This window comes from Acomys minous (assembly GCF_964271855.1).
Source record: "Acomys minous genome assembly, chromosome: 13".
In the NCBI taxonomy this organism is placed as follows: Eukaryota; Metazoa; Chordata; class Mammalia; order Rodentia; family Muridae; genus Acomys; species Acomys minous.
The window spans coordinates 61850350-61877043 of NC_140495.1; the positions used below are offsets into that span (position 1 = coordinate 61850350).

General features: G+C 51.1%; 1 protein-coding gene across 11 annotated transcripts; it reads left to right on the forward strand.

Annotated features, from left to right (window-relative positions):
- On the forward strand, nucleotides 1–26436 carry TJAP1 (tight junction associated protein 1). 11 transcript variants are annotated; one of them, XM_084755157.1, is made up of 12 exons: nucleotides 1–99; nucleotides 643–734; nucleotides 11570–11699; nucleotides 18200–18297; nucleotides 19547–19673; nucleotides 21274–21302; nucleotides 22130–22291; nucleotides 22503–22569; nucleotides 22808–22837; nucleotides 23535–23642; nucleotides 23721–23804; nucleotides 24603–26436. In XM_084755157.1, the coding sequence occupies exons 5-12, from the start codon at nucleotides 19575–19577 to the stop codon at nucleotides 25686–25688; spliced, it is 1665 nt and encodes a 554-aa protein (XP_084611283.1). In that variant the 5' UTR covers nucleotides 1–99; nucleotides 643–734; nucleotides 11570–11699; nucleotides 18200–18297; nucleotides 19547–19574; the 3' UTR covers nucleotides 25689–26436. The 11 variants fall into 11 exon arrangements, with proteins under 11 accessions (XP_084611283.1, XP_084611286.1, XP_084611288.1 ...); XM_084755160.1 differs by lacking the exon at nucleotides 11570–11699 and adding an exon at nucleotides 16007–16188; XM_084755162.1 differs by lacking the exon at nucleotides 11570–11699 and adding an exon at nucleotides 16007–16188 and having other exon boundaries at nucleotides 19550–19673.
- The last annotated feature ends 258 nt before the right edge of the window (nucleotides 26437–26694 follow it).

The window sequence follows — 26694 nt, forward strand, 5'->3', positions numbered from 1 at the left end:
CGCACGGCGCCTAGTGCGTGGGGATTCCCGCGGTCCAGGCTCCTACCCGGCCTGCCCCGCGGCAAGATGGCGGCCTAAAGGAACGGGCCTTGGCGGAAAGTTTGTTGTGGGATTTTTTGAGTAGTTGCGCTGGGAGGCGAGAGTTGAGGAGGATTGCGGGTCCCTGGCATGGAGTAGAGATGGAGGGAGGGACCAGCTCCGAGGTGGAGAAATAGGATCCCAGACTGGAGGAGGGTTGGAGGCGAAAAGAAAATAAACGCCGATGGGGGCGGAGGGGAGGGGGCCTGTAATTCAGTGGCAGCCCTAGGGGAGGAGATGGGGCGGGGGCGGGGGTAGGGGTAGGGGTGGGGGAAGCCAGAGATAGGTGTGGTTCGGATTCTGGAGAAGCAGTCACTCACGAATTGAAAAAGAATTTCTTCGCTCAGAGTAAAGCCTGGAGCGTGGGACCGAGAGGCCTGACTCCCTCAGGCCAGGGGGAGGAGAAAAGGTCACTTGTAGGAGGGAAAGGGGGGGGGGAGATCTGGAGCATGCGGGACGGGTCTCCCTCCCAAGGAGGGGACCGAAGCCACTCAAATGACCCTCATCCAGGTTTAGATAAGCCTTATCCATAGCTCCTATAGCAACGTCTACCCCCAATTTCAGCCGAGGACTCAGGGGCCCCAGGGACTGGAAGAAATCGCATTGCCTGCTTGGAAAGAAGAGGTAGCGACTTCCCCAGCCCAACCCCAGAGCGGGTAAGATGGTCTCCAGAGACAGGTTTCTGAGTGGCATCCTCCCCCAGGAGAGGGTCCATGAGCCAATCCGAGAAGGTTGCTCGTCTATAGAGTTTGTCTTTTGACTGTGATCCTCAAGTTGATGTTATGGTTGGATCGACGGCCTCCTTTTGGGAGCTGGTGTAGAGTTGAGTTTTGCTTGCCTTCATCTGTATAAACAACTCTCGGCAAGTAGAGATTAGACTTAAAATATTCGTTCTATGTATGTACCATTTCTTTCTTTCTTCTTTCTTTCTCTCTCCTTCCTTCCTTCCTTCCTTCCTTCTAGAAATAGGGTCTCGCTGTGTAGCTCTGGCCTGGAACTCACTATGTAGATCAGGCTAAAAGTAGCCTAACACGTTCTAGTCAGAAAGCAGGTTTCTCCTTAGGCACCATTTCTTCTTCCATTTCCCCTTCACACTGTCAGTTGGACAGTCTGCCTAGATGGACACCTTTTGTGGGTGGCAGATGGGTGGGAAGTCATAAGAGAGCAACAGCTGGCGGGGTTCACTGATGTTTGGGTCATTTGTGGGAGCAGCTTCCCAACTCTTGTTGGCAAGTCTGCTTTTGGAAAGAAAATGTCATTAGTGTTCTTTTGGTGTGGCCTCAGGGAGCTGTGTCCCAGGTGAGGGAAAGACAGGATGGGCATAGAAAGAAACCCAGATGAGCTTACGTGGGAAGAGGCCAGTGTGTTTGGGTAAAATTTGGATATTCCCCATCCCTGGCACCCAGTAAGTTGTCGTTGTCACTGTGCTGTTGGGCCAGTCATGTAAAGGCAGGAAAAATGATGGGGCTTGGCCTTTCTGGTAATGTTCTCCTCATCCTTTGTATAGACTCCAATGCATCACATTTAAAAAAAGAAAAAGCGATCACTTTAAATATAGCTTTCCACATAGTGGGCTTGCTGGTGGAGGGAAAAGAGGTCTGAAAGCAGAGTGTGATTACAGTGCTGTCTGAGGCAGAGGTAGAGTTGGGAGCCAGCTTAGGACAGTTGGGGACTTTGTTGTTGTTAGTATTTTGAGTCAGAATCTCACTGTATAGCCTTAACTGGCCTAGAACTCTTTATGTAGACCAAGCTGGTTGAACTCAATAGATAATCAATTGCATCTGCCGCTTCCCCCCTTCCCCCCAGACATGGTCTTTCTGTGTTAGCCTTGCCTGTCTTGGATTTGCTTTGTAGACCAGGTTGGCCTCGAACTCACAGTGATCCACCTGTCTCTGCCTCCTGAGTGCTGGGATTGAAGGTGTGGCTTTAATATTTTAAGTAAATACAATACTAAATACTAAGTAACTAAATACAAATGCCTGGTTTCAGTATTTTAACTAAACTATTTTATGTTTATGAGTGTTTTGCCTGTAGATATGTTTTTATGTTACGTGTGTGCCTGGTGCCTTTGGACACCAGAAGAGGTTATCAGATCCCTTTGAACTGGAATTACAGATGGTGTAAGATGCCGTGTAGGTACTGGGAATTGAACCCATGTCTTCCAGAATAGCAGCCAGTGGCCTTAACTACTAAGCCATTTCTCCAGCCCCTATTTAATTTTTATGGGTTTGTGTGTGCTTGAGTGTATGTCTGTGCACCATGTGTGTGCAGGAGCTCTCAGATACTGGAAGGGAGCATCAGATACCCTGGATTTTCAGTCAGCTATGAGCTGCCATATGGGTTCTGGGAATTAAACCCTGGTCGTCTACAAGAGCAGTAACCACGCTTAACGCTAGAGCCATCTCTCCAGCCCCCACTTAGTTTGTTTCTTTAAGACAGCCTCACTCTGTACCAGTCTGGCCTGGAACCCAGGCTGGTCTTGAACTTGGGGCATTTCTTTTCTTGATTTGTCTCCTCCCAGTTCCTGGGCTTAGAGGCATGATGGTCAATTTTATTTATTTATTTATAATAATATTGGGGTTCTGCCTCCATGTATGTCTGTGTGAGAGTGTCAGATCCCCTGGAGCTGGAATTACTGACAGTCGTGAGCTGCCGTGTGGGTGCTGGGACTTGAACGTGGGTTTACAGCCAGTGCCCTTAACCACTGAGCCATCTCTCCAGCCTTATTTATTGATTGAAGTGGTCCTGCTATATTGCTGTGGCTAGACGTAGTCTCCTGGGCTGAAGTGATCCTTCCACCTGAACTTCTAGGAGTGCAGCATTCTGCCCAGTGGCATCAGGTTTCATATTGAAGTCTATTTTGGGACCTGCATGTGTGATGATTGGACTGGGAAGTCTGACTTGATCCAGAGACTCATGGCACACATCCTCCCCCCACCAGGGTAAGTCCCAGCAGACCGCCTGCCATCAGTGTCACTAGCTCAGCCTCAGTGTTCCCAGGTTCCTGAAGACCTGATGGCATTCAGCTGTAAATTCCTTTCTAGAAGTGTGGGAACCCTTCCCCCTCCCCCCCAAAGAGAATTTGTGTATGTGGTTCCTTGGGAATTGAACTCAGCTAGAACTGTGTGGTAGCCAGGTGTGGTAGCATACACTTACAATCCTAGCACTGAGGCGGCCGAGGACAGAGGATTGGGAGTTTGAGGCCAGGCTTATCTACATAGACCCTGTTTCCAAGAAAAGAAAGAGGAAAGAAGAAGAGTGCATTGTGTAGCTAAGAGATCTGAAGCTGGCATACACTAGGAACTACAGCATTTGAGAAGGATTGGGAGTTCAAGATGGACTTCAGGTTCCATAACGTGTTTAAAGTTGGCCTGGGCTGTGTGGGACCTGTTTCAAAAAGAAAACAGAGGAACAAAGCTGCCACAGAGAGCCAGGTTGCTAGTTGGACCCCGTCTGTAACTGTGTGGCCTTTCTTATCTGCATAGTTGTCTGCACCGCAGTTTCTCACTGCTCATTGGAGCTGGGAAGAGTGCCTGTTCCATGGGGCTGTCGTACTTCATCCATGAATGTGCCCCAATTCCACCCCGCCCGGCGCTTGATGAGTATTACCAAAGTGCTGCCCTGTGCCTTGCGATTGACCCTGTGACCTCTGAAGGGTTTGTACTGGTGGCCTGCCAGCCTCATGATCCAAAGAAACAGTGGCGCCTTTTGATGATGCGGTTGTCTGGATGAAGCTGGGCAGGCTGTGCATGCTGAGAGGGTGGGAGTTTTGTCTTGGCTGCTGAGAGTGAGAGCAGTGAAGATGGAGGGCGTTCCTGGTGTCTGGTGCTGTTGGAAGCACTGTGCATGCACTAGCTATATGAAGAAGATACTGTTACATCCTATTTTACAGGTGAAGAAATGAAGTAGAGTGCTTGAGTCATTTGTTCAGAGGTCCCCAGTTAGTAAGTGGCGAAGCCCTAAAGCCTGAGAACTCATAATACCTGGCTTCAGCATTTGAATGAGCTGATTTGTTTGTTTTTTAAATGCAGTTTAAAAAATTATGTTGGGGCCAGGCATAGTAGTGTATACTTTTTTCCCTAGCATTCAAGAGGTAGAGGCAGTTGGATCTCTGTGAGTTTGAGGCCAGCCTGGTCTACTTAGCAAGTTCCAGGCCAGCCAGAGCTACATACTGACTATTTTTTAAAAAATAAATACTAATTTTATTTTTAGTCATGTGTGTGTGTGTGTGTGTGTGTGTGTGTGTGTGTGTGTGTGTGTGTATGTGCATGTGAGTGCAAGTGCCCTTGGAAGGTAGAGGTGTAGGACCATCCAGAAGTAGTGTTACCTATGGCTGTGAACCACCCGGTGTGGGTGTTGGGAACTGAACTCAGGGCCTTTGGAAGAACAGGACATTCTCTTAACTGCTAAGATAGCTCTCCAGCCCCTCCTCACCCAAATATTTGCATTAATGTAAAGTTAACTTTTTTGGTCTGGCCCAGCGAGGCACAGCCTCCTGAACACCTGCCTCATTGTTAGGTGGTTCTGGAACCTTGGGCTTTACATGTGCTGGGCATGTGCTCTGCCACTGAACTGAGTCCCCATCACCTACTGGGCTTTTAAATCCATCCTTTTGTCTCAGCTTCCTAAGTGGTATATACAGAGCAGTCAGCCTCTATATATGCCCAGAGGTGATCTATATCTCTTGTCTATTTGACTGACTCCCAGCATGTTTGATGTTTGTCTGTCTTGTTGGTTAGATCTACACCCATGGGAAGCTTGTGTTGGCTATTTGGTATTTATTCTTTTCTCCGACTCAGCTCTTCATCTCAGCCCTCTGCTTATTCTTGGAAATAATATGGAAGGCAGAGACAGTGCTGAGGAATTTCACTGTGACTACCCTTTGCAAAACTTTGGGCCTTGGGGCTGGAGAGATGCTCAGTGGTTAAAGAGCAGTAGCTGCTCTTTCAGAGGTCCTGAGTTCAACTCCCAGCAACCACATGGTGGCTCACAGCCATCTATAATGTGATCTGATGCCCTCTTCTGTTGTTCATGAAGACAGAGTATTCATATACACAAAATACATACATACATACATATTTAAAAACAAAACCAAAACCTTGGACCTTTGTAAAGTGACCAGACTGACATTGGGATCCATTTTAACTCAGGCACCGTAGTGTAACCCTGGCCAGAGGCAGGCAGGAGGATGGCCTCGGAGTCCAGGCTAGCCAGGGCTACACATAAAAACACCGTAGCACTCACGCGTGCTTTACAGAGGGATATGCTCCTCTGTGTTAATGTTGACAGAAACAGTAAGGCTAGTGTTTGATTCTGATCACTGCCATGAGGAGATAAAACAGCCACAGTATTAAGTTCATAGACTGTAATCATTCGTTTAAAAATAGCAACCTACGTACAGGAAAAAATAGGTGGCATTTTAAATAGCTCCTTCCTCTCAGCATTTGGTGGAAATGGAAAACAGATGTTCCTGTTCTGACGCTGTTTTGCCTGGTGAAGGCCCTGGTGCAGGGGTGTGAGTCTCTGTTCCGTTAGCCAGGCAGGGGCAGCCTACCACCTGAGGGCAGAGGCCAGCGTCAGGCTTGACTAACTGGCACCCTGTGCCCTGGGCGGACAACTCTCTGCCTTCGTCTGAGTCATGTTCTGCCTATTTAGCACACCCTCAGGGCCCATCTTCTCCTCAGTGGGTGACTCTCCACCCTTCCAGAAGGCACGTGTTTGGTGTATACCGGATTTTAGGGGACTAGGAGGCCCAGGTCTGTGGGCTTTCCCTCTGAGAACTCTGGCCTGGCCCCATAATGAACATTTCTATTTGTTGTGGCCCCTGGCATTCTTGCTCCCTCCTGCATTGTCTGAGAAGCCACACATCCCAGGGTTACAGACTTGGCCTTGACTTGATTTGTGCAGCAGTCAAGACGTGCTGCAACTCGTTACCTTAATCCAGTATTCCTTTGTGTTGCAGAAATCTGTGGACTTGCTGTGTTCAGGTTACATCTTATTGAATAACCAGATTGCACGGGAAGGCTGGAGGGTTTTAAACCAGTTCTCCTGCCTTACCATTGTGTAAATCAGTTTTCTCTTGAAATGCCAGTGTTTGAGTATTATGTTCAAATCTCATCCCTTCGTTGTCTTCTCACCACATTTGAAGAACCTCCTGATAAGCTGAGTGTTTGTGCCCTCTGGACAAGCTTTTATTTTTCTGAAGATTTTTTTTTAAAGTGCGTGCATGTGTGTGTGTGTGTGTGTGTGTGTGTATGTATGTATGTATGTATGTATGTATGTATGAATGAATGTGTGTGGCGCACATTGAGTGCAGATACCCTCAGCGACCAGAAGAGGGCAGTGTCAGGTTTTGTTTGTTCTTTTAGGCAAGGTCTCACTGTGCAGCATTGCGTCCCCTGGAACTCACAGAAAGCTGAATGTCGGTGTTAAGGGCCTGTGCACAGCACCTGGTGGATCAGCTGCTTAGCTGCCATGTGGGCTTAGCTCATCCTTCCTAGCTTCTGGGCCTTGGCAGACACAGATGCTGTTGCCTGCATTTCTGGCCCCTCTCCTTGCTCCCTTTAGGGTTCTTTTTTGTCCGTCAGACCTTGTCTTAAATGCACCTTTCTTAAGGACTCTGTCCCTTTCTTCTGTGCTTGACTCTAGTACTGACTTTGCCTGGTTTGTTTTATCTGATTCTCACAGGACTGTGCTGAGAACAGCACTGTTGTATTTCCAGCACTTGGGGTAAGGCGGGTACGTGAAGTGCTGTGGCCGTGTAGGATGGATGAAGTGTTTAAGTGTTCTCTCCTGCTTCAGTCTACCACGCTGCTGTTAAAACACTTCCCTAGTAAGATTCTGCCCTCGCCCAGCGTGGTGCCGAACCAAGTGTCCTGGCACTCTGATACCAAGGCAGGATTTTTGACTTCCAGAAAAGCCTGATCTATAACAGTAGGGCTTTGTCTCCAAGACAGAAACTCACCCTATGCCTTTAGAAACACTGTGCTTCTCTCCTATTTGATTTAAAGTTTACTCTGTTTACCTAGGCATGCAGAAAAGTACCTTGCATTCTGGCCTTGGCCTCAGCATAACCCTTGTTCTGGTTTGCTTTCTGTGGCTCTGATAAAACAGTGACCAAACGTGACTTAGTAAGGAAAGGGTTTATTTCTCTTAAACTTCAGTGTTAAAATCCATCATCGAGGGAGGCTAGAGCAAGAACCAAAGAGAGATCATGGGGACCCCCAGATCTTACTATGGTTTGCTCCCATTGCTTGGTAAGTCTGCTGTCCATAGTGGGCTGGGCCCTTCTGCATCATTTATTAATCAAGAAAGTAATCCCCCACCGGTTGTGGTTGTGCACACTGGTAGAATTTGCTGAAGGAGGCAGAGGCAGGAGGATCACAAGTTAGAGGCCAGCCTGGGCTACACATTAAAAAAAAAAAAAAAAGTGGACCCACAGACTTGCCTACAGGCCAGTCTGATAAGGCATTTTTCTTAATCGAGGGACCCTCTTCCCAGATGACTCTAGCTTGTGTAAGTTAGCAAAAAAAAAAAAAAACAAAAAAAAAAAAAACCAAAAGCCAGCACAGCCTATTAGCCTGAGTCACTGCCATGATACTTTATGTATCTTGTTCTTCATGGCTCTGAAATTCCCATTGCTCCCTGCCTGTTGCAGTCATCCGTGCACTTAGTTCCTTTGTCTTGTACACTGCAGTTAGTCTGTAGTGTCACCATCTACCATGACCTAACTTCATTGTTTTCTCCCCACCCCCTTAAAAAAACAAAAGAAAAAAAAAACAAACCCAGGATCTTGCTTTGTAGCCCAGAATGACTTCAGATGTGTCCTGCCTGTTTGCTGAGTGCCTGGATCATAGGTGTCAGCTACCCTGACTGGTGCATTCCTTCCCTGCTCTCCTCTCCTCCCTGTAAGGGCTAATTCACTCACAGTTCCATTCGACAGTTCATCACCAAAAGCATGTCAATCACTAATTAAGTAAATGCCCTACAGGCTTGCCCACAGCCCAGTCTTAGACGTTTTCTTTCTTTCTTTTCTTTTCCTTTCTCTTTCTTTCTTTCTCTCTCTCTTTCTTTCTTTCTTTCTTTCCTTTCTTTCTTTCCAGGGTTTCTCTGTGTAACAGCTCTGGCTGTCCTGGAACTTACTTTGTAGTCCAGGCTGGCCTGGGACTCATGGAGATCCTCCTGCCTCTGCCTTCCAAGTGCTGGGATTAAGGTGTGCGCCACCACTGCCAGGCTGAGAGACTTTTTGTTGTTGTTGTTTCATTTTGTTTGTTTGTTTTGTTTTGTTTTTCAAGACAGGGTTTCTCTGTGTAGCCTTGACTGTCCTGGACTCGCTTTGTAGACCAGGCTGGCCTTGAACTCATAGCAATCCTCCTGCCTCTGCCTCCCAAGTGCTGGGCTTAAAGGCATGTGCCACTACTGCCTGGCAAGAGACATTTTGTTAATTGTGGCTCCCTTCTCTTTGATGGCTCTAGCTTGTGTCAAGTTAACAAACTAGCCAGCACAGTGCTTTGGGACCCATGCTCTCAAGTGTCTTAGGGACTGAAACATTTCAGGGGAAACCTGAGGTATGTATGCAGCTATTGAGTAAGCCAGACTTCCTGGCCCCTGTGATCTTAGGGCCTTGGTCTTGTGCCACAGGCTCACCCCTGATCTTCTTCCGAAATGGGCTGGTGGCCGAGTCACCATCTAGTCTTGGCACTTTTTTTTCCCTACTGCAGTTGAAGGGAATAGACTTTAAAGTACCAGTTCTCAACAAATACCAAAGGAAATTTGTTTTAGAGATTTGAGCTGTATGCGAGGCGCTGCAGTATGAGCCTGCGGTCAGATGAGGAAGAGCTCCTAGTTCTCTGAAGGGCAGTCTTTTTTTTTTTTTTTTTTGGTTTTTCGAGGCAGAGTTTCTCTGTGTAGCCTTGGCTGTCCTGGACTCACTTTGTAGTCCAGGCTGGCCTGGGACTCATGGAGATCCACCTGCCTCTGCCTCCCGAGTGCTGGGATTAAAGGCGTGCGCCACCACACCCGGCTTGAAGGGCAGTCTTGTATGGCCCCAGCCCTGCCTGAGCCAGATGCTTGTCTTCTGTGATCTCGAAGCATGTGCCACACTGAGTCACTGTGAACCCGTCTTCCCTCTTCTGAGTCTAAGGCTGCTTATATGAAGGCAAACATTAGGTCCTATGCAAAAGTGCTGAGCAGCGCAGGTTGCTGTGTGCCCCAGCCCATCTTCCTGAGTAGGTTAAAGTAGATGAGCTCGCCCCTGTAAGGCCTTAGTAGTTTTAGGACTTTTTCCTTCCTCCTCCTCTTTCTCTTCTTCTTCCTCTTCCTCCTCCTCCTCCTCCTCCTCTTCTTCTTCTTCTTCCTCCTCTCCTTCTCCTTCTCCTTCTTTTTCAGATTAAAGTTTCAGTCTACACCCCAGGCTAGATTAGATCTGGCTGCCCTGGAATTCACCATGTAGACCCTGTTGGCCTCCAGCTTATGGATTCGTATGCCTCTGCCTCCTGTGTGCTGGAATTAAAGGCTTTCACCACCACACTACGTTCCTACCCTTAGAAAGCAAACCACACTTAGCTATTGTTTTGGAATTGTTGGGGGTGAGAGTTCTGAAAGCTGCCTGTCAGTGACCAGGCTTTCTACCTTGTCTGTGACAAAGGTCAAGGCCTTTAGGAAGATTCAGCTTTCTCTCTCTCTCTCTCTCTCTCTTCCTCTCTCTCTCTCTCTCTCTCTCTCTCTCTCTCTCTCTTTCTTTCTGTCTTTTGAGACAGAGTTTCTCTGTGTAACAGTCCTGGCTATCCTGGACTTGCTTTTGTAGACCAGTCTGGCCTTGAACTCACAGCAATCCTCCTGCCTCTGCCTCCCAAGTGCTGAGAGTAAATACATGCCCCACCATGCTCAGCTAGATATAGCTTTCTTTTTTTTATTTAAAAATTTATTTTTATTTTTATTTTATTATTTTCTTTATTTTACATATACATTTAGATTTAGCTTTCTTAATGACCAGTGATTCTCAACCTGTGGGTTGAAACTCATTTGTGGGGGTCAAATGAGAACATTCGAAGGCATGGATATGGATATTTACATCATGAGTCACAATAGTAGCAAAATTATAGTTAGGAAGTAGCAACAAAAGTATTTCATGGCTGGGGGTCACCACAGCATGAGGAACTGTATGAAAGGGTTACAGCATATACAGCATTAGGAAGGTTGAGAACCGCCATCCTAGACCATTACCTTTTCTCCACAGTCAGTTGTGTTGGCTTTTTTTCCCCCTCAATATTTTATGTATGTGAGTGCTCTATCTACATGTACACCTGCCTCCAGAAGAGGGCAGTATAGATGGTTGTGAGCCACCATATTGAATTCAGGACCTCTGGAAGAGCGACAGTGCTCTTAACCTCTGAGCCATCTCTCCAGCCACTGTTTTGGCTTTTTTAAAGCTCAGGAGCAGTAGTCAGCAATATGGGAGTTCCAGGAGGCAGTTTGGGAACCTATTGGCACTTTTATTTCTGTGGTACCGTACTGGAGGATAAACCTAGAGTCTTGCACATGCTAGCCAAATACCCTATCACTGAGCCAGATCTGCTCCCCACTCCACCCCCCCTCCTTTTGAGGCAGTGTCTAAGTTACCCAGGCTGGCCTTGAACTTGTCATCCTTGAGTGTTCTGGGCAGCTGGGGTGGAGGCAGCATGGAGACTCTACTTCCATTTTGCTAGTCACTGCTGCTTGCAGGATTCTCAAGCAGGACTGAGGACCTCTCTGCCTTTCCTGATATTTTGGAAGTGAATTTCCTGTCCTGCTGCCCCAGGGTCACATCTTGTGAGATTCCTCTCTTGTGGCTGGCACTGACTTCCTCAGGATGTCCCTGCAGGCTTTGGGAAGGTGTTTGTTGGTGGTGCTTCTTGGCTTGCTGAACTGGAAGATTAGGGTTCTGTTGGCAGCTAGGGAGGTGTGCTGGGCTGTTTATCTTTGTGGGGTCCTCTGAGGGCTCTCTGGGAAGTGCCATCTGTCTGGCCTTATAGAAACTGTAAAGTGGCAGGGTGCCACCTTTCCCTTGACTGGCCCAGCTCTGAGCTAGGTCACACACTGCTCCATTGTACTGCGTGCTCTGATCAGCTCTTGTCACAGCCTCTGACCCCCAGCTAGTCTCTTACAGTTCTTTCCCTCAGAGTCTGTGGGAGGTGGTAGAATACACTCTTTTGGCATAGGCCTGGTTGGGTGTCAGCTGCAGCTGTGTGGGGGTTGTTCTTATAAGCTGGTGTTCAGAGTCCTGGCGCAGCCTGGCAGCGTGTTTGGGAACTAGGGAGACATGGAGCCGCCTTCCACAATAGCTGCCTTCTCTTGACCAGCCACAGAGCCTTGTTGTGTGGGTTAGTACGCGGACTCACTGTTGGAAAGGTGGGGTATTGGTCTTCCCCAGGAGTGCTTTCCCCTGCAGAAGAGTATGCTGTGTGCCGAGGGGTCCTGCAGCTTTGTCTTCTTCTGTGCTCTCTCTTTGCAGCTCCAGAGTTGGGCTGCTCACGCACCAAACTGTCTGTTTATATGGAGTGCCTGGAGGGCGTCTACCATGAGTCTGTTGCTAACACCACTGACCAGGGGAGCTGCATGGCTGGGGAGAAGACACTAACCCTGTGAGTCTGACCTTGGCTAGCTAACTGCCCGGGGGGCGCCACCAGCTGTGTCTCTCCTTCCTTCTCTGCCAGGCGGGCTACCTCCTCCCCTCAGTCTTGCCACCTCTGCTTTCTGAGTCCCTTCCTTCCCTCTTTTCCCTAATGTGGGCAGGGATACACTTTCTTTGTCTTAGTTAACTTTTCTGTTTCTGTGTAGAACTTCATGACCAAGGCAACTTAGAAAAGAAAGTGTTTAATTTGGCCTACAGTTTCCGAGGGTTAGAGTCTATGATGACGGAGTGAAACAGCAGCTGAGAGCTCACATCTTGACCCACAACCTTGAGGGGAAGGGAGAGAAGGAGAGACAGAGACATAAGCAGATAGAGATTAGGAATGCTGGGAGTCATTTGAAACCACGATGCCCACCGTTAGTAGACAAGGCCACAGCACTTCAGCCTTCCCAAGGGGGCCAGTCTCATTCAGACAGCTAGACCTTTCATGGCCAGAAGAGAGATGCCTGCGTCAGGACTCCCTGCCTGTCCCCCTCTTTCATACTGTACACCTCAGTCTCCCACAGAACAGAACTGGGTGGTGTTTCTGTTCTGGTCCATGCTTTTAGCAACATGGAATTGGAGACTCTCCCTCAGTTACCATGCTATTTCCATTTCTTTGCCTCAGAGACAGATAGGTGGAGGTAGGATAGGAATAGACGATCCTTCTAGACCCCAGATAGTTTCCCTCCACTTGCCAAGAGGATGAGTGTGAATGGTTCCCCTCATTATTCTTACTCAGAATAGGAAGTGAAGTTCTCTTCCTGCTTGGGAGATTGAGACTTACTTTGGCCTGGCTCTGGAGACTTCTTGGTCAGACAGAGAAGTCAGCTGAATGCCAGATTGAGGAATCTGTGATGTGCAGTTCCTGCTGGTCACCACTGCTCTGGGAGGTGGGGTTTGGCCTCGTTTCCACTTGGAGTGTCAGGTGGACTTTAGCCTTGAACTGGGAAGGATGCCTCAGCTAGACAGGGCAGGACCTGACTTTGGACTCTTCCAGGGCCAGGAAAGGTCCTGGCCTCAGTGGGAGATTGGTGAATGTTGCCTGGCATGCAGGAGCTGCTGCTCTAGGCCCTCTCCTTCATGCTTGGACAATCGCAAGAAGAGCAGTTGCCTTGTTCTCCCGTGGTCCAACAGGTAGCTCTTTACATAAACCATGTCTCCAGGCTCTGCAGGTGAGGCTGGCCTGGAGCCTTGAGACTTGCAAGCACTCCAGGCAGTGCCTATAGTGTGGGGAAGGCGTGTGTGACTATGAGGGGAATGTAGGCGCCAGGGCCCTAAGAAATTGAGCAGGGAGTTAGCAAGCTGAAGAGGATTTGGGCGTGGCTCTGACTGGAAAAGCAAAAGGAAATGCTGGACAGGGCCACTACTCTCTTTCTCTCCTCAGGAGAAGGCATAGAGTCTAAAGAGATTGGTCGTGGCCTTGGGGACTTTTGGGCCCCCCCTTTGTTGGGGAAGAGTTGGTTTGCTTGGATCACCATCAGTAGTCTTGCCCCTTGGTTTCTGTCACATGTTTGCCTGATGAAAGGCCAGGTGTTCTCACAGGTCACCAGCACTGGTTCTGAGGCCTCACAATTAACTCTGGTTAGAATAATTCTCTTTTGGCCTTCAGGGTCCTGTCAGTGTATTCAGCTTAGTGTAGGCAGGGGGCCAGGTCAGAGCTACAGGCAGCTTATCCCAAGAGGGTGAGGTTGTGTTGCCCAGAGGCATATGTAGTTATTGGAGGGGCGGCAGGGCTGGTCTGGGCACAGCCTGGCATTTTCTACTCTACTCATCATCCCAGAACAGCACCTTTGCCCAGGCCCCACCCTGTGAGCTGCTGGCTGCCTGCCTGCCACGCGCCCGGGATTGCTGAGGGCTTCGGTCATGTACCTCAAGAACAGCTGCACACCGGAAACTTGGGGCTGAGGCAAGTGAGGGGGGTAGGAGTGCAGTGGGAAGACTAGATCCAGCTTTGGTAGGATTTGCTCATGGTGCTGAGGACTGGTCTCTCAACATGCAGGGTGGATGGGCTGTTTTGTAGTGTGGAAGGATGGATCTTCGTGGACAGTTCTCAGGGCTGTGCTGGGTCATTTGACCCTTGCAACATGGTTTTGTGTTTGGAGGCTTTCGGTGGAGGCTGGATTTCAGAAGCTTCAGAACCATCTAGGCTTGCATGGCATGTGTGTTGCCTGCCCTGTGATGTGTAGCTTCCATGGGTTGCAGAGGTCAGGAATTGGATATCCAAGGCATGTGGCTCAAGAAAGTTATGGAGGTTCCTTGTTTCCTGTGTGACCAGAATGCTGTGATTTGGGCTGATGGGGGCTTTTAGAAGGGCTGGTGTTTGTTTTATTATCTATTTATATCCTGTAGGTTCCCAAGGAATTCAGTCTTTATACATAACTCACTGTCTTCTGAAGAAGGCTGGGCTTTCCCTTCATTAGAAGGCAGCAGGGATTCCTGATGTCCCCTGGGAGCATTGTGAACTTGAAAAACTATAAGGGTCTCATAGTAGGGCCCACGCTGACTTAAAACGTGGGGTTCGTTGGCTTCCTCAAGGCCCCTCACTAACTTCAGTTCATTGGCTGTGAGCAGACCTCATCAGTAGGTTTCACCATAATCTGAGTCCAGATAAATGACATCCTTCCCTAAAGGAGGTGTTGGTGACATGGAGGGGGAGGGGGGGAGATGGTCTAGGTGGGTAAGATGCTGATCTGGGTCAGTGGGCGTGTCTACATTGACCGTGTAGAGCCTGGGGAGCTGGGAGAGGCTTCTGACGGGGGAGACTGACATGAGAAAAGACAAGGAGCAACAGTCATCTTGGATTCCGTCCTGTCCCCTCTTCTGTACCAGGGATGGGGTTACCATGGTGATCTCGAAGTCTTAGAACTTCATCTTCTGCCCCCTTGACCTTGCCCGGCCTTAGGCAGATCTCAGGCTAATGGCAGAAGGAAATAAGACGTTCCAGGCTTTTGGGTTTCTGTTTGCCGGTTTGCATAGGGCAAAGGACAAAGGACATTACCCTTGGGAATAGTACTTGCTGGAAGAAGAGCAAGGGTAGTAGTTTGAGCGACCAGGATCTGAACAGGTTTCTTTACCCATCCATCTCTGGCATCAGTGGAAGCCCCTGGCCATACCCACCCCAAAAGGGCACAGATGTGAGTCCCGTGTCCTGGGTAGAGTGTTCCCCTTTGAGGAGTTGGCACTAGGGAGCCTGCTTCTAGTCAGGTGCCCTGTGTCTTATCTGTCTGTGCTCGGCTCTGCTGCTCAGTGCTTCGCAGTGCAGGTCCTCTGTGCGTGCTGAGTCCCATTTCTAATGAAAGTAGACTTTGTTCTCTGAAGGCAGCTAATCGTGCCCCATGGGCTGTAATCAGGGAGAAGGTATTTAATACAGGGCAGGTGGCAACAGGCGGCCGCATTGACTGGCAGATTGCAACATGGCAATTAGCAAGCTATCACCCACCTCCTCGGCAGATATGAGGTAGTCTTTTCTTCTGAACTGATTTCGAGTTGTGAGGAATGAATGCTATGTAGCAGAGGGCTCGCCAGGGTGGGGTAGGGGTGGTGAGGGCAGCAGAGCCCCTTCCGCTCCTGCCTCAGGGTATTTGGGTGTCTCCCACTGCAGGGTCAACAGGGCCAGCCCGTGCTGGCTCAGCCAGAGGCCCCACCTAGGCACAGCTCTTTTAATACAGACCCGGCAATACAGACCTGGCATACAAGCTGCTAGCCCCCATCCTGAGTCATCTGATCCTGCCTCCTAGGGCCCAGGTAGTTGGGAGTGGAATTCTCTACTCATTGCCAGGTCTTCCTCCAAAAGAATCTACCTGGGAGCTAGGGGCCACGAGGCCCTATAGGCCGACCTCGGCAGTGGCTGGCTTATGGTAGCCTAGGGGACCTTTTCTTCTCAGCACAGGGTTAGGAGTCTCCCAGATTGGCCTGAACTCTGGAAAATATTTAGGTAAAGAGTTGTGCTCAGTGGAGGCTGCCACTGGTAGTTGAGGTTTCCTGTGTAACTTTTCTGATGCCTTCTAACTCACCAGTTGCAGCTGTTCCTCACTCTTCCCAGGTCTGCTCTCTAGTCCAGGCCCATTGTCTGTCCAGAGCTTTCCATTATAGGTTGGGTCCAGGGAAGTCAGTAAGTATGTTTTGGGAATTGAAGCAAAGGCCTAGGTATCCCAACATGCTCTAGTATTTATGGACATGAGGCAGGGACTTTGGGGGCTAGGATTGGGAAGCCCAGCAGGTTCCCAAATTGTGACACTTATAGAAGTAACCTTTCACCCCCACCTTCATCCTTAGAGTCAGCGTCTGCATTTACTGTTTCCTTGCCACACCCACATCATCCCCCAACCCAGGAGACCCAGATGCCTCTAGCCTCAGAGAAGCTGGAGAGTGAAAGCAGCGTGCTTGCAGCTGCAGCCAGGACCTACTATAGATGTGGTGCTCAGTGAGGCCGCTCTGCCCACAGATAGTGTTACCAGGTACCTGAATGTGTCTGCGTCTGCCCTGTCTGCCCACTATTTTCACAGGTGCCCTGGTACCTAGAAGAGACAGTGAGCTTGGCAGGAATTGGGATAGGTATGTAAAAAAGGCTGAGTTTGGAGGGGAAAAAGCACACCAGGAGCCTCAGAGTGAAGGTTCCTCCGCCTTCTGGGGAGGAAACAGGAAGGTCATAGAGGGCTGGCTTCTGTGGGGAAAAGGCCAGCTCCTGGGAGCTTAGCCATCAGATTCTAGAAGCTCCACTACCCATCTCTCCCCGCCCCCCACATACACCTTTGAGTGTTAGGGCCTGTGCTAGTTTGGACTCTTCTGGGCCTCTCCCTCAGGCCGCGGGAATCCCTCTGGTTGTGCTCCTCCTCCAGGAGGACAGCCGCAGAGAACCCGTGCTTGTATCTTGTTTGTTCCCCTTACCCCAGGAATGTGCTGTCCTTTCTGGCCCTCCCAGATTCCTGTGCAGGGAGTCAGCCTGACAGCATGCTGCTTGTGCCCTGTGGGGACACGTTCTGCCTCCTGTCAAAGGGGCGGAGACTGGCGGCTTTACTACACCAAGCTCTCCCCCAAACACAAGCCAGGGACCTTATAGAGGAGAGAGACTACTCCTGCTTCCCCACCCTGCCGCCCCAGGCCATGCTGGAATGTGACAGGAGTCATGGCCAGGGCATGTCCCAACAGTGGAAACACATGCTTTAGCCCGTAAGGCTGCCTTCAGCCCCCAGCTCTGTTTGGGTTGATGGGGATGGGAAGAAATTATTGGTGCGCTGCCCCCCGCCCTCCCCCCAAAGCCACCTAGGGTTACTGTTTCCACTGATCACCGTGGTGGCTGCTGCCCCCATGCTGCCACCCAGCTTATTACAGGTGCTTCTCAGACTCCGAAGAAGCTGAGGGCACTTGGCAGGTCACTTGGCCCAGCCATGTGCATAAGTGTAGAGCAGGCTTGTGCATAGGTGTAGAGCAGGCTTGTGCATGGGGAAGCAAGTTACCCAGGCACCAGCGACAGTTTGCCAGAGCAGCCCTGGCTCTATTACATTCATTTATTTTGAGTGTGTGTGTGTGTGTGTGAGGCACATGCTTGCCACAGCGCACATGTGGAGGTCAGGACCACCTGTGGGAGTCAATTCTCTCTGCCACCATGTGAGTCCCACAGATCAAGCGTGGGTCATCAGGCTTGGCAGAGAGCATCTCTACCTGGTGAGCCATCCTGCCAGCCCACTGCTGTGCTTTATGTATCAGTACTCCTCAGCCTCAGCAGTGTTGATGCTTTGCTTGCCAGCCCTTTTGTTACGGTAGCTGCCCTGTGTGGTAGGATGATTAGTCGAGGGCCTGGCCTTGACCCACTGGTACCTCTCCCTCTGCAGATTTTGAAAACTAAAAATATCTCTAGGCATTTTCTAGTTTTCACTGGGAGGCAGTCCCTGACTGAGAATCAGTGCTGTAAGTTGCTGAGCTTCGGGTCTCCTTTGTTGGGCCTGCCTTTGCTCACTGCCGGGTTTATTGGCCGCCGTTGCACACAGATGGTCTCTGGGCTCCTTGTGCAGCCATTACTAGGGCCATTCTCCAGCACCATCATCTTGCTCATTTGCAATCTGTGTTCCTGGGGTTTCCTAGCTGTTTCTCCGCTCTGAAGCCCAGGGGATGAGTAGGACACATAGGAGGTAGCAGTAAGACTAGTGCCAGGCCTGCTCCAGAGTGGGCTCTGTCCCCAAGTTGATGCAGTGAGTGCCCATATACAGACACAGGTGTTGTCCAGAGAAAGGCAGGGGCTCTGTGTCAGTTGTTTGCTTTCTTTCAAATTGGTTTCACTATGTAATGCAGGCCACTATCAGACTAATGGTCCTCCTGCCTCTGCCTCTGCCTCTGCCTCTGCCTCTGCCGCTTTCTCCTAAAACCCACTGTCCTGTGATCTCTCTGCTTTCTGGGAGCCTTTCAGGTCCCAGACTGGACAGGCAGGCAGATGACACCTGGTTTCCACTTTCTTCCTTTCTCTGGTTTCAGGAGCTCTTGGCTAGAGGAAGTGGAGGGGCCGCGGGATGTGGAGAGCCGAAGGCTAACTCCAGGACAGCAGAACAGAGGGAGCTGCCAGCGAAAAGACGGTCTGTGCCAATGAGGCTGTATTCCCCACTTGGTTCTTCTCTGGGAGGCGGGTAAGAGGCCATATAGGTGCTCTCTTTTGGTGGGAACTAGCCAGGGGGCCATGGCTTTTGTTGGCAGTGTCCAGGGAGTGCTTGCAAGCTTGGAGACCCTCACCCAGGAGCCTGGGTTGGGCCAATATTCTCAAACTTTTGAGATTATTCATAATTTATGGAAAGCAAACCAGAACTTCATATTACCTAAGTGCTAGGTACTATTTTTATTTTAAACAGTCTTGCTATGTAGCCTAGGCTGGCATCCAATTTAGGACCCACTTGCCTCTGCCTCCCGAGTGCTTGAGATTATAAGTGTGTGTCACTGGTATTCCCTCCCCTGCCCCCTTTGCTTGCTTATTGGGGCAGGATTCCAGTGTGTAGTTCTAAAACTCACTGTAGACCAGGCCTCGGGCTCACAGAGGCTACCAGTCTCCACCTTCTGAGTGCTTTGACTGAAGTGTGCACCGCTATGTCAGCCTAATCTGACCCTTCCTGACTGATGCAGCCTTCACAGTAGCGTATGGAGCCGCTGCTGCTTTTACCCTCAGCTTAGAGTTGAGGGAAACTGATGCTTTGCAGCTCTCTGTGGCCACAAGGGATAGTGTGGGCCGCTCTTGAGGAAGGTCCCCACCCCACCCCATGTCATCATGGCCCAGCCTCTGGGGTCTGCCTTTTCCTCCTTTATGTTCTCTGCTGGATTCTCACTCTCATCTCCAGCACCCCCCTGATCATCAGGCCTGATAGACCAAAGTCCAGCTGTTGCAGGGACGCAGGAGTGGCGTAGGTCCATCCGCCTGTGCTGTGTCTATACGTATCCCTGATCATCTGTTTTTCTTCTCTTGGCTTTTTGAGACAGGGTTTCTCTGTCCTGGATTTACTTTGTAGACCAGGCTGGCCTCGAACTCACAGAGATCTGCCTGCCTCTGCCTCCTGAGTGCTGGGATCAAAGGCGTACACCACCACTCCCCAGCCAGAATTTTTTCTCTTAGTTTATTTTGTGTGTGTGAGGAAGTGGTGGGCATAGGTGTGCGTGTGCCACAGTACTATAGAGTAAGGGACAGCTTGTGGGAGTCGGTTCTTCCTTCTCTCATGTGGGTTCTGAGGATAGAGGTAAGGTGGTCAGGAGCAGTAAGTGCCTTTTCCCACTTAGCCATCTCAGTGGCCCTTAAAAGCTTCTTAACTACATCTTTGAGCCTGAGTCTTTGGCTTCTCTCAGCAGGTAGACAAGCCCACAGCCTTCCAGAATGACCAGTGCTGCCCCTGCTAAGAAACCTTACCGTAAGGCACCTCCAGAGCATCGAGAGCTGCGCCTGGAAATCCCTGTGTCCCAGCTTGAGCAAGAGGTAAGCAAGACTAGTATCTGGCCCTGGCTGGCAGAAGCAGGTCCCTGAAGGCAACTGTCAGCTGGATTCTCAGGCCTGAGATGCTGGTCATGTGTTAAGGCGAGAGACTCGCATTGCTGATACAGCTGTAGCAGTACTGGTGGGGGCTGCCTGTGCGCTCACATGTCAGGAGACTTAGTCTTTACAGCGCAGCAGAATTGGTCTCATACGCTGCAGTACTGTCCCTGCCCAAGCTAGACTCCAGGCCTCTGGTGGAGGAAAGGCACTCAGCCTTGGCCTCTGGGGGGGGACCTAAGGATATGGTGGGGAGCTCCGACTGCTTCGCACCACAGCTGCTGTTCTCTGTTGTCCCTCTGAAGTCCAGCCCTTCCTCCAGTTTTCCATTGTTTAGCTATCGTGATGACTTCATACTATCTCGCAGGAACCTTGTTAGGCTTGCTCTTAGGAAGCCTATGGTCAACTACCAGACACCCCAGTTTGGCTGTCTTCCCTCATTCCAGTGAGAATGAGTGGTTTACTCAGCACCTCCCCTCCCCACTCCAGGGCACCAACACCTCCTCACCCAACCCCCCAGTGCACAGAGCACACACAGCACAGGCTCTGGTGTTGAGCATCAGGTGTGTCGTGGCCTCCTGTGGACGGACAGTCTACAGAGAAAATGCCAGGACTTACTCATTTCACTTCAGGGAGCATGAGATAAAACTTTGAGGTCTTATGTGCTTTGCTTGGTGCCCTGGTTTGTACTTGAGGGAACAAAGGTTGAATGAGATGAAGCTTTCAGCAGTGAGTAGGGTCAGCCAGTGACTCAGCTCTGAGTCTGTGATCTGAGCCATGTGCCTCACTGGCTTCCTCATGGCCTGCATAGACATCTCAGATAGTCCTCTGTGTGGCCGCTCTCTATGGCTTGGGCCTGCTCTGGTTGCTGGGCTCTGGCCTTGGGTCATGGCCATTGTAGGAGCTTAGGAAAGTTGGGGCAGGGGGCTCAAAGGGAGACACAAAATGGTTTGGTGGTACAAAGTTAGAAAATGGGGGCAGATGAGGAGTTCAAGGTCACCTGCGGTTACTTGGTGAGTTTGAGTTCAGCCTGTATGAATGGGAACCTGCCTGCAAACAAACACACGCCAACCTGAAAGCCCCTTAGTATTCGGTTCCCCAGAGGCTCTTCAGTCTTTCCTCCTCAGCCTCCAGGCCCTGACCCTGCCCATCCTCCTCTGTAGGCCTGAGAGGGCTCTGTCAACTCAGAACTTTTGTAGTTTGGCTTGGCTTCCTCACTTCTCTAGAAAGTAAGTGCCGTGCTTGTGAGGAGCTTGGCAGACAGCTGAAAGGTGCTTTCTTCTTGGGGACAGGTGACATGAGTACCCCGTCCACTTTGAAGATGGCTTTAGGATTAAGGGTAGATGTTGGAAGAGGTTCTAGAGTTTTCAGGTTGGCATGGGAGAGGGTATTGTAAGCTTATCCAGATGTCTCCAGAGGGCCCTGTTGCTCTCTTGTATGACTTAGCCTTTTCCAGGGCTGTTCGGAGTGCAAGCCAACTAGGAGACCTGGGGTCTGGAGCTGACTTTCAAGCTTTTCCTTTTATTTTATTTTATTTTTTGTCCAGGAGCCCCTGACTGACGCAGAGAGGATGAAGTGAGTATTGGCTACCCATCACTGTCCTGTGCATTGGGCCCCTTTTCACCCCTGCTAGGCTATTGGTACTTAACATTGTGGTCCAATGTTGTGACCTCCAGTTATTCATACTCAAGACCCATACATTTATATTACAAAACAAACGAAAATTGCAACAATAACAAAAAAAAATGCTAGTTGTCAGTAAGTTTATGATTTGTGTTGGGCGGCATCCACAGCCTTCCTCGGCCACATGCAGCCATGGAACTCGCGCTCAGCAGAACTAATGGCTGCCTGGGGTGCTTTAGGCTCATGCTGTACATGCTCTGCGTGGGAAAAGGGTTTCCTTGAACCGTGGGCTAAAGGCCTGACCTTGCAAAGAGCCCCTGCCCAGCTCCTGGTTCCACAAAGTAGAGTAACCCACTGGTGCCAGCTTATGTCCTGTCTTAGTGTCCTGTCAGCCATGTGAGGCCTCCTGGAGGACAGTACTGCTGGCCTGGATTCCCAGGAGATTAATAATGGAGGAGCCTGATTGTGAAGGGGGGAAACTAGAGCTGCAGGGCTTGGTGGCCTGCTGGCAAGGGTGTAACCATAGACAGGTTGGGAGCTCTGCCCTTGTGGCCTAGTATTCTTCTGTGTTGGGGCGGGGGCGGGGGCAGTATGGTATGTTCTGCACCACACTCTCCCCTTTCACCCTATCCTTCTCGAGGCCAGAGGGCCTAGGTGTCACGTCTCCTTAGCTAGCCCGAGGCTAAAGGGACCCACTTACCTGTCCTCTCCTTTTTTGGTCCTGTCTGGAGCTCCTCTAGGGTTAGCTGTCTTTAATGGCCCCCTGCCTCCCACCCCAGGCTTTTGCAGCAGGAGAATGAAGAACTTCGCCGACGCCTGGCCTCGGCCACCAGACGCACAGAGGCCTTGGAGCGGGAGCTGGAAATAGGGCAAGACTGCCTGGAACTGGAGTTAGGCCAGAGCCGAGAGGAGCTGGACAAGTTCAAGGACAAATTCCGCAGGTGTGGGGACAAGGGCCAAGTGTCTCCCATCCATGGGAGCATTTCCCCATTCCTAGGAGGTTGGTGGGAAGAGCCTCAGATCCCACCTGATCCTATTAGAAGCCCAGACATTGGAAGGAGAAGGCCTGTCTCAGATTGCCCTGTAGAGCACGGCTGGTAGGGCCTGAAGAGCAGGACTTGACCAACACTCTCTGCCTGTGTCCTTTTCCAGGCTGCAGAACAGCTACACAGCTTCCCAGCGGGCCAACCAGGAGCTGGAGGACAAGCTGCACACACTGGTACTGTGCCGGGAAGGGCAGTCTGGCTGGCACTGTGCTCACACACAGCAGAGCATGGGCCAGGACTTGCCAGGGGGATGCCATTTACCCTGGGGCTTGGGGAGGGGAGGGCAGGACAGTGGTGGGGAGGGGCCGCAGTGTGCTCTGCCAGTCGGGACTGTCTTAATGCTCACACTGTTCTCTTCTCTCCTCGTCTGCCCCTCATGCTGCCACCGCCGCTGCTGCATTCTCCTCTCAGGCCTCTCTTAGCCACAGCTGGATTTTTGCAGTTGCGTCTGAGTTTGTTTTCCCTGCTCCTGGCCTCCTTGGTCCATTCAGGGGTTGTGGGCCCCTGCCTGTTTCCCTCTGCCTCTTGAGCACATCCACTCTTCTCCTGTCACTGTGAGGCCCACAGTGCCTCCCTCCTGGGAGAGACTAGAGCTGGGCTTCTGCTTACTGCTCAGGCAGAGGCACTGATTGCTATCCCTCAGAGCGTTCCCAGTTCTCCCAGCTGCAGAGGCAGCAAGCCCAGGCCGTAGGTACACGCTAAAGAGCTGAGGATCAGAAGCCTGCTTTTCATCCTGCAGCTCCCTCCCTGCCCGTCCAGTTAATGTCATAGGTGCCCCACTCCTAGCCTGATCCTGGAAACAGCTGCTCACAGAGGCTTCCGTCCCTAGCTGTAGTTCCTGCCTCTGAGATGTCAGTGCCTTGCATGGTGCCTGGAGCCCCTCCAAGGATGGCTGGTTCTTAGACTGCCTCTGCCCTGGGGTCCATGGCAGTAGTTCCTACTCAGAAAGCTCCCTCTCACAGACAGCCTGCAGAGCAGGAGAAATGCCGAGTCTCCTTCTGTCTGTTGTCATTTGTTTGCTCTGTCTGCCTTGGCTGCCCTAGCACCTGTGGCCTTTATGTTTCTGGGCTAGGAGGTGGTGGACAGGGAGAGGGCTGGCTGGGGCCTGGGCTGGGTTTACCATAAGTCTGTGCCTCAGATCAAGAAGGCGGAGATGGACAGGAAGACGCTGGACTGGGAGATTGTGGAGCTGACCAACAAGCTACTGGATGCAAAGAACACCATCAATAAGCTGGAAGAGCTCAATGTATGTGCCCACCTCAGCTTGGCTACACCCTGGACCCTGGGGGGCTGGGCTGGGCGTTAAGCCTGTCCTTGTGTCCAGGAGCGGTACCGACTGGACTGCAACTTGGCCGTGCAGCTCCTCAAGTGCAACAAGTCCCACTTCCGGAACCATAAATTTGCTGATGTGAGTGACACACCTGCCCAGCACCATCCAGCCTTTCAGGACATTGTCCAGTTCCTCTTGACTCCCCAGTCCACGGGTCCTTCCTTTGCCCCCTGCTGAGTTCCTGGGTGCTGCTGAGGGTCCATTACTGGTGTTGGGGCTAGCTCTGTAAGGTACTCTGCCGTCTGAGGAGCCCGTGCAGGAAGAAGGGGTGGCCAGAGCTAGTAGCCGTGAGTATTAAGAAAGCCCATCTAGGGCTGGAGAGATGGCTCAGTGGTTAAGAGCACTGACTGCTCTTCCAGAAGTCCTGAGTTCAATTCCCAGTAACCATATGGTGGCTCACAACCATCTATAATGTGATCTGATGCCCTCTTCTGGCCTTTAGGTGTACATGCAGGCAGAGCACCGTATACGTAATAATAAATAAATCTTTAAAAAAAAAAGAAAAAAGAAAAGAAAGCCCATCTGATCTCATCCCTCTTAGGGGCAAAGCATCTGACTCCAAGCCTTGAATCCAAGCTCACTGGCTTGAGAGCTGCAGGCACTTGCAGGGTCTGGAGGTGGTACAGTTCTCCAAGTCTGGTTTTGGTGCAAGGCACCTGAGAAGGAAGATAGATGCTTCAGTGTGCACTGATCTTTGCAATAGATCTGGCTAACTTGTGTTAGTTTACCAATTTTTCCCTCTGGGAAGGGAGGTTGTGTAGAGGCTTAAAAGCTGAGCGTTGAGGGTTTACTAGGACACAGTGGCCAGTGTCTTTGCTGTGGGTCAAGCTGTGCTCAGCAGGGCTCATTCATGGCTCTTCCCTTCTCTTACCCTAGCTACCCTGTGAGCTACAGGACATGGTTCGGAAACATCTGCGGAGTGGTCAAGAGGCTGCCAGCCCCAGCCCTTCTTCCAGCCCAGCCCCAGGGGCCGTGGTGCCTACCTCAGTCATTGCCCGGGTGTTGGAGAAGCCCGAGTCTCTCCTGCTTAACTCAGCCCAGTCAGGCAGTGCTGGGCGGCCCTTGGCTGAGGATGTATTCGTGCACGTGGACATGAGTGGAGATGCTCCAGGTGACTCGGCCAGCTCCCCCGCCCCTGGCAGTCCCTCTCCACAACCCAATGGGGAATGCTGCTCAGTGAGTACTGCAGGGGGCTCCCCAGAGGAGGAGCTGCCCCTGCCAGCCATTGAGAAGCTGAGTCCCTACCCTACCCCATCTCCACCACACCCATTGTACCCTGGTAGGAAAGTGATAGAGTTCTCTGAGGACAAGATTCGAATTCCTCGCAACAGCCCCCTCCCCAACTGTACTTACGCCACCAGACAGGCCATCTCCTTGAGCCTGGTGGACGAAGGAAGTGAGCGGGTCCCCCGCAGCTCAGTGCCTAGCAACCCTGCCTCAGCCCAAGGCTCACCCCATCACCAGCCTAGTCCAGCTCCCTCAGCATTGAGTGCCCCAGCTAGCTCTGCCAGCTCTGAGGAGGACCTGCTGGCCAGTTGGCAGCGTGCATTTGTGGACCGCACTCCGCCACCTGCTGCTGTGGTCCAGCGCACAGCCTTTGGACGAGATGCCCTTCCTGAGCTGCAGCTGCACTTCTCCCCGAGCCTCTCTGAAGCGCCGTCACCTTCCCCACACTGTGAGAGTGGACGTTTGCTGCCGACAGAGCTCGACTCTGGCTTTTCCCATGAAGAGGAAGAGGAAATGCTGAACCTGCCTATCAGCCCTGAGGAAGAGCGCCAGAGCCTGCTGCCTGATAAAGAGGGCCCAGCGGAAGGACCTAGCCCTTCCCACACTGATGGCAGGGCATGGCCACCCCCCAGTTCCAGCCGCCCCCAGCGCAGTCCCAAGAGAATGGGAGTACACCACCTGCACCGCAAGGACAGCCTAACGCAGGCCCAGGAGCAGGGCACCCTGCTCAGCTAGGCCCTACTGCCTTCCTGCCGCCTCCCAGTGCTGTGGACGGCGCCCGAACTCTTCCCTCAGGCCTGGGCAGCTCCTTCCCTAGGTGAATGGGGCCCGCACCAAATCTTGCAGCTACACTGGCACTGACTGGGTTTTTTTGTTTTGTTTTTTTCTTTTTGTTTTTTGTTTCTGTGTTTGTTTTGTTTTAAGAGACAGGGTTTCTCTGTGTCGCCTTGGCTGTCCTGGACTCACTTTGTAGACCTGGCCAGCCTTGAACTCACAGAGATCCCCCTGCCTCTGCCTCCTGAGTGCTGGGACTAAAGGCGTGCGCCACTGTGCCCATCTCTCTTGGAGCATTTATTCTCCAAAGGTAACAAGTTAGTTGAGTCCCAGAGCTCTTTCCTCCCTCCATTCAGCCCCGGTGACAGCAGGGAAGTGAAGGCCAGCTGTGTCTGTCCACCCATCCTTCCCTATGCAGGGGCTTTGGTGGCTGGGGAGGTGTCATTGGTGCGGCTGACTGCTCATTCTTCCTCCGCATGAGCTGCTCTAGGCCTGGCCCCGCCCAGGGACAAGGAAGACTCACTCAGGGCTTCCCTCAGCTGCTCCCACTCTCCCTTCCAGAGTGGGTGAGAGTTCCGGGGCCTCGAGCTAGGCTCCAGGTGAGGCCTGGCCCCCTCTTAACCTTGGCTCTAGACTGTTACTCCCAAATTTGCGTAATTTTCACATTAATGGCTATTTTGAAATCAAATAAAGCTTATTTTACAGGTAAGGCCTAATTTGCCTTAATGACTTTCCCCTTCCCACTTTGTTTTTTCAAGACAGAGTTTTTCTGTCTTTGTAACATCCCTGGCTGTCCGGGAACTCACTCTGTAGACCAGGCTGGTCTCGAACTCACAGAGATCCACCTCCCTCTGCCTCCTGAGTACTGGGATTAAAGGCGTGCGCTACCACCGCACTTTAATCCCCATTCTTTTGTTTGTTTGTTTTGTAAAGATTTATTATATATACAGTGCTCTGCCTGCAGGCC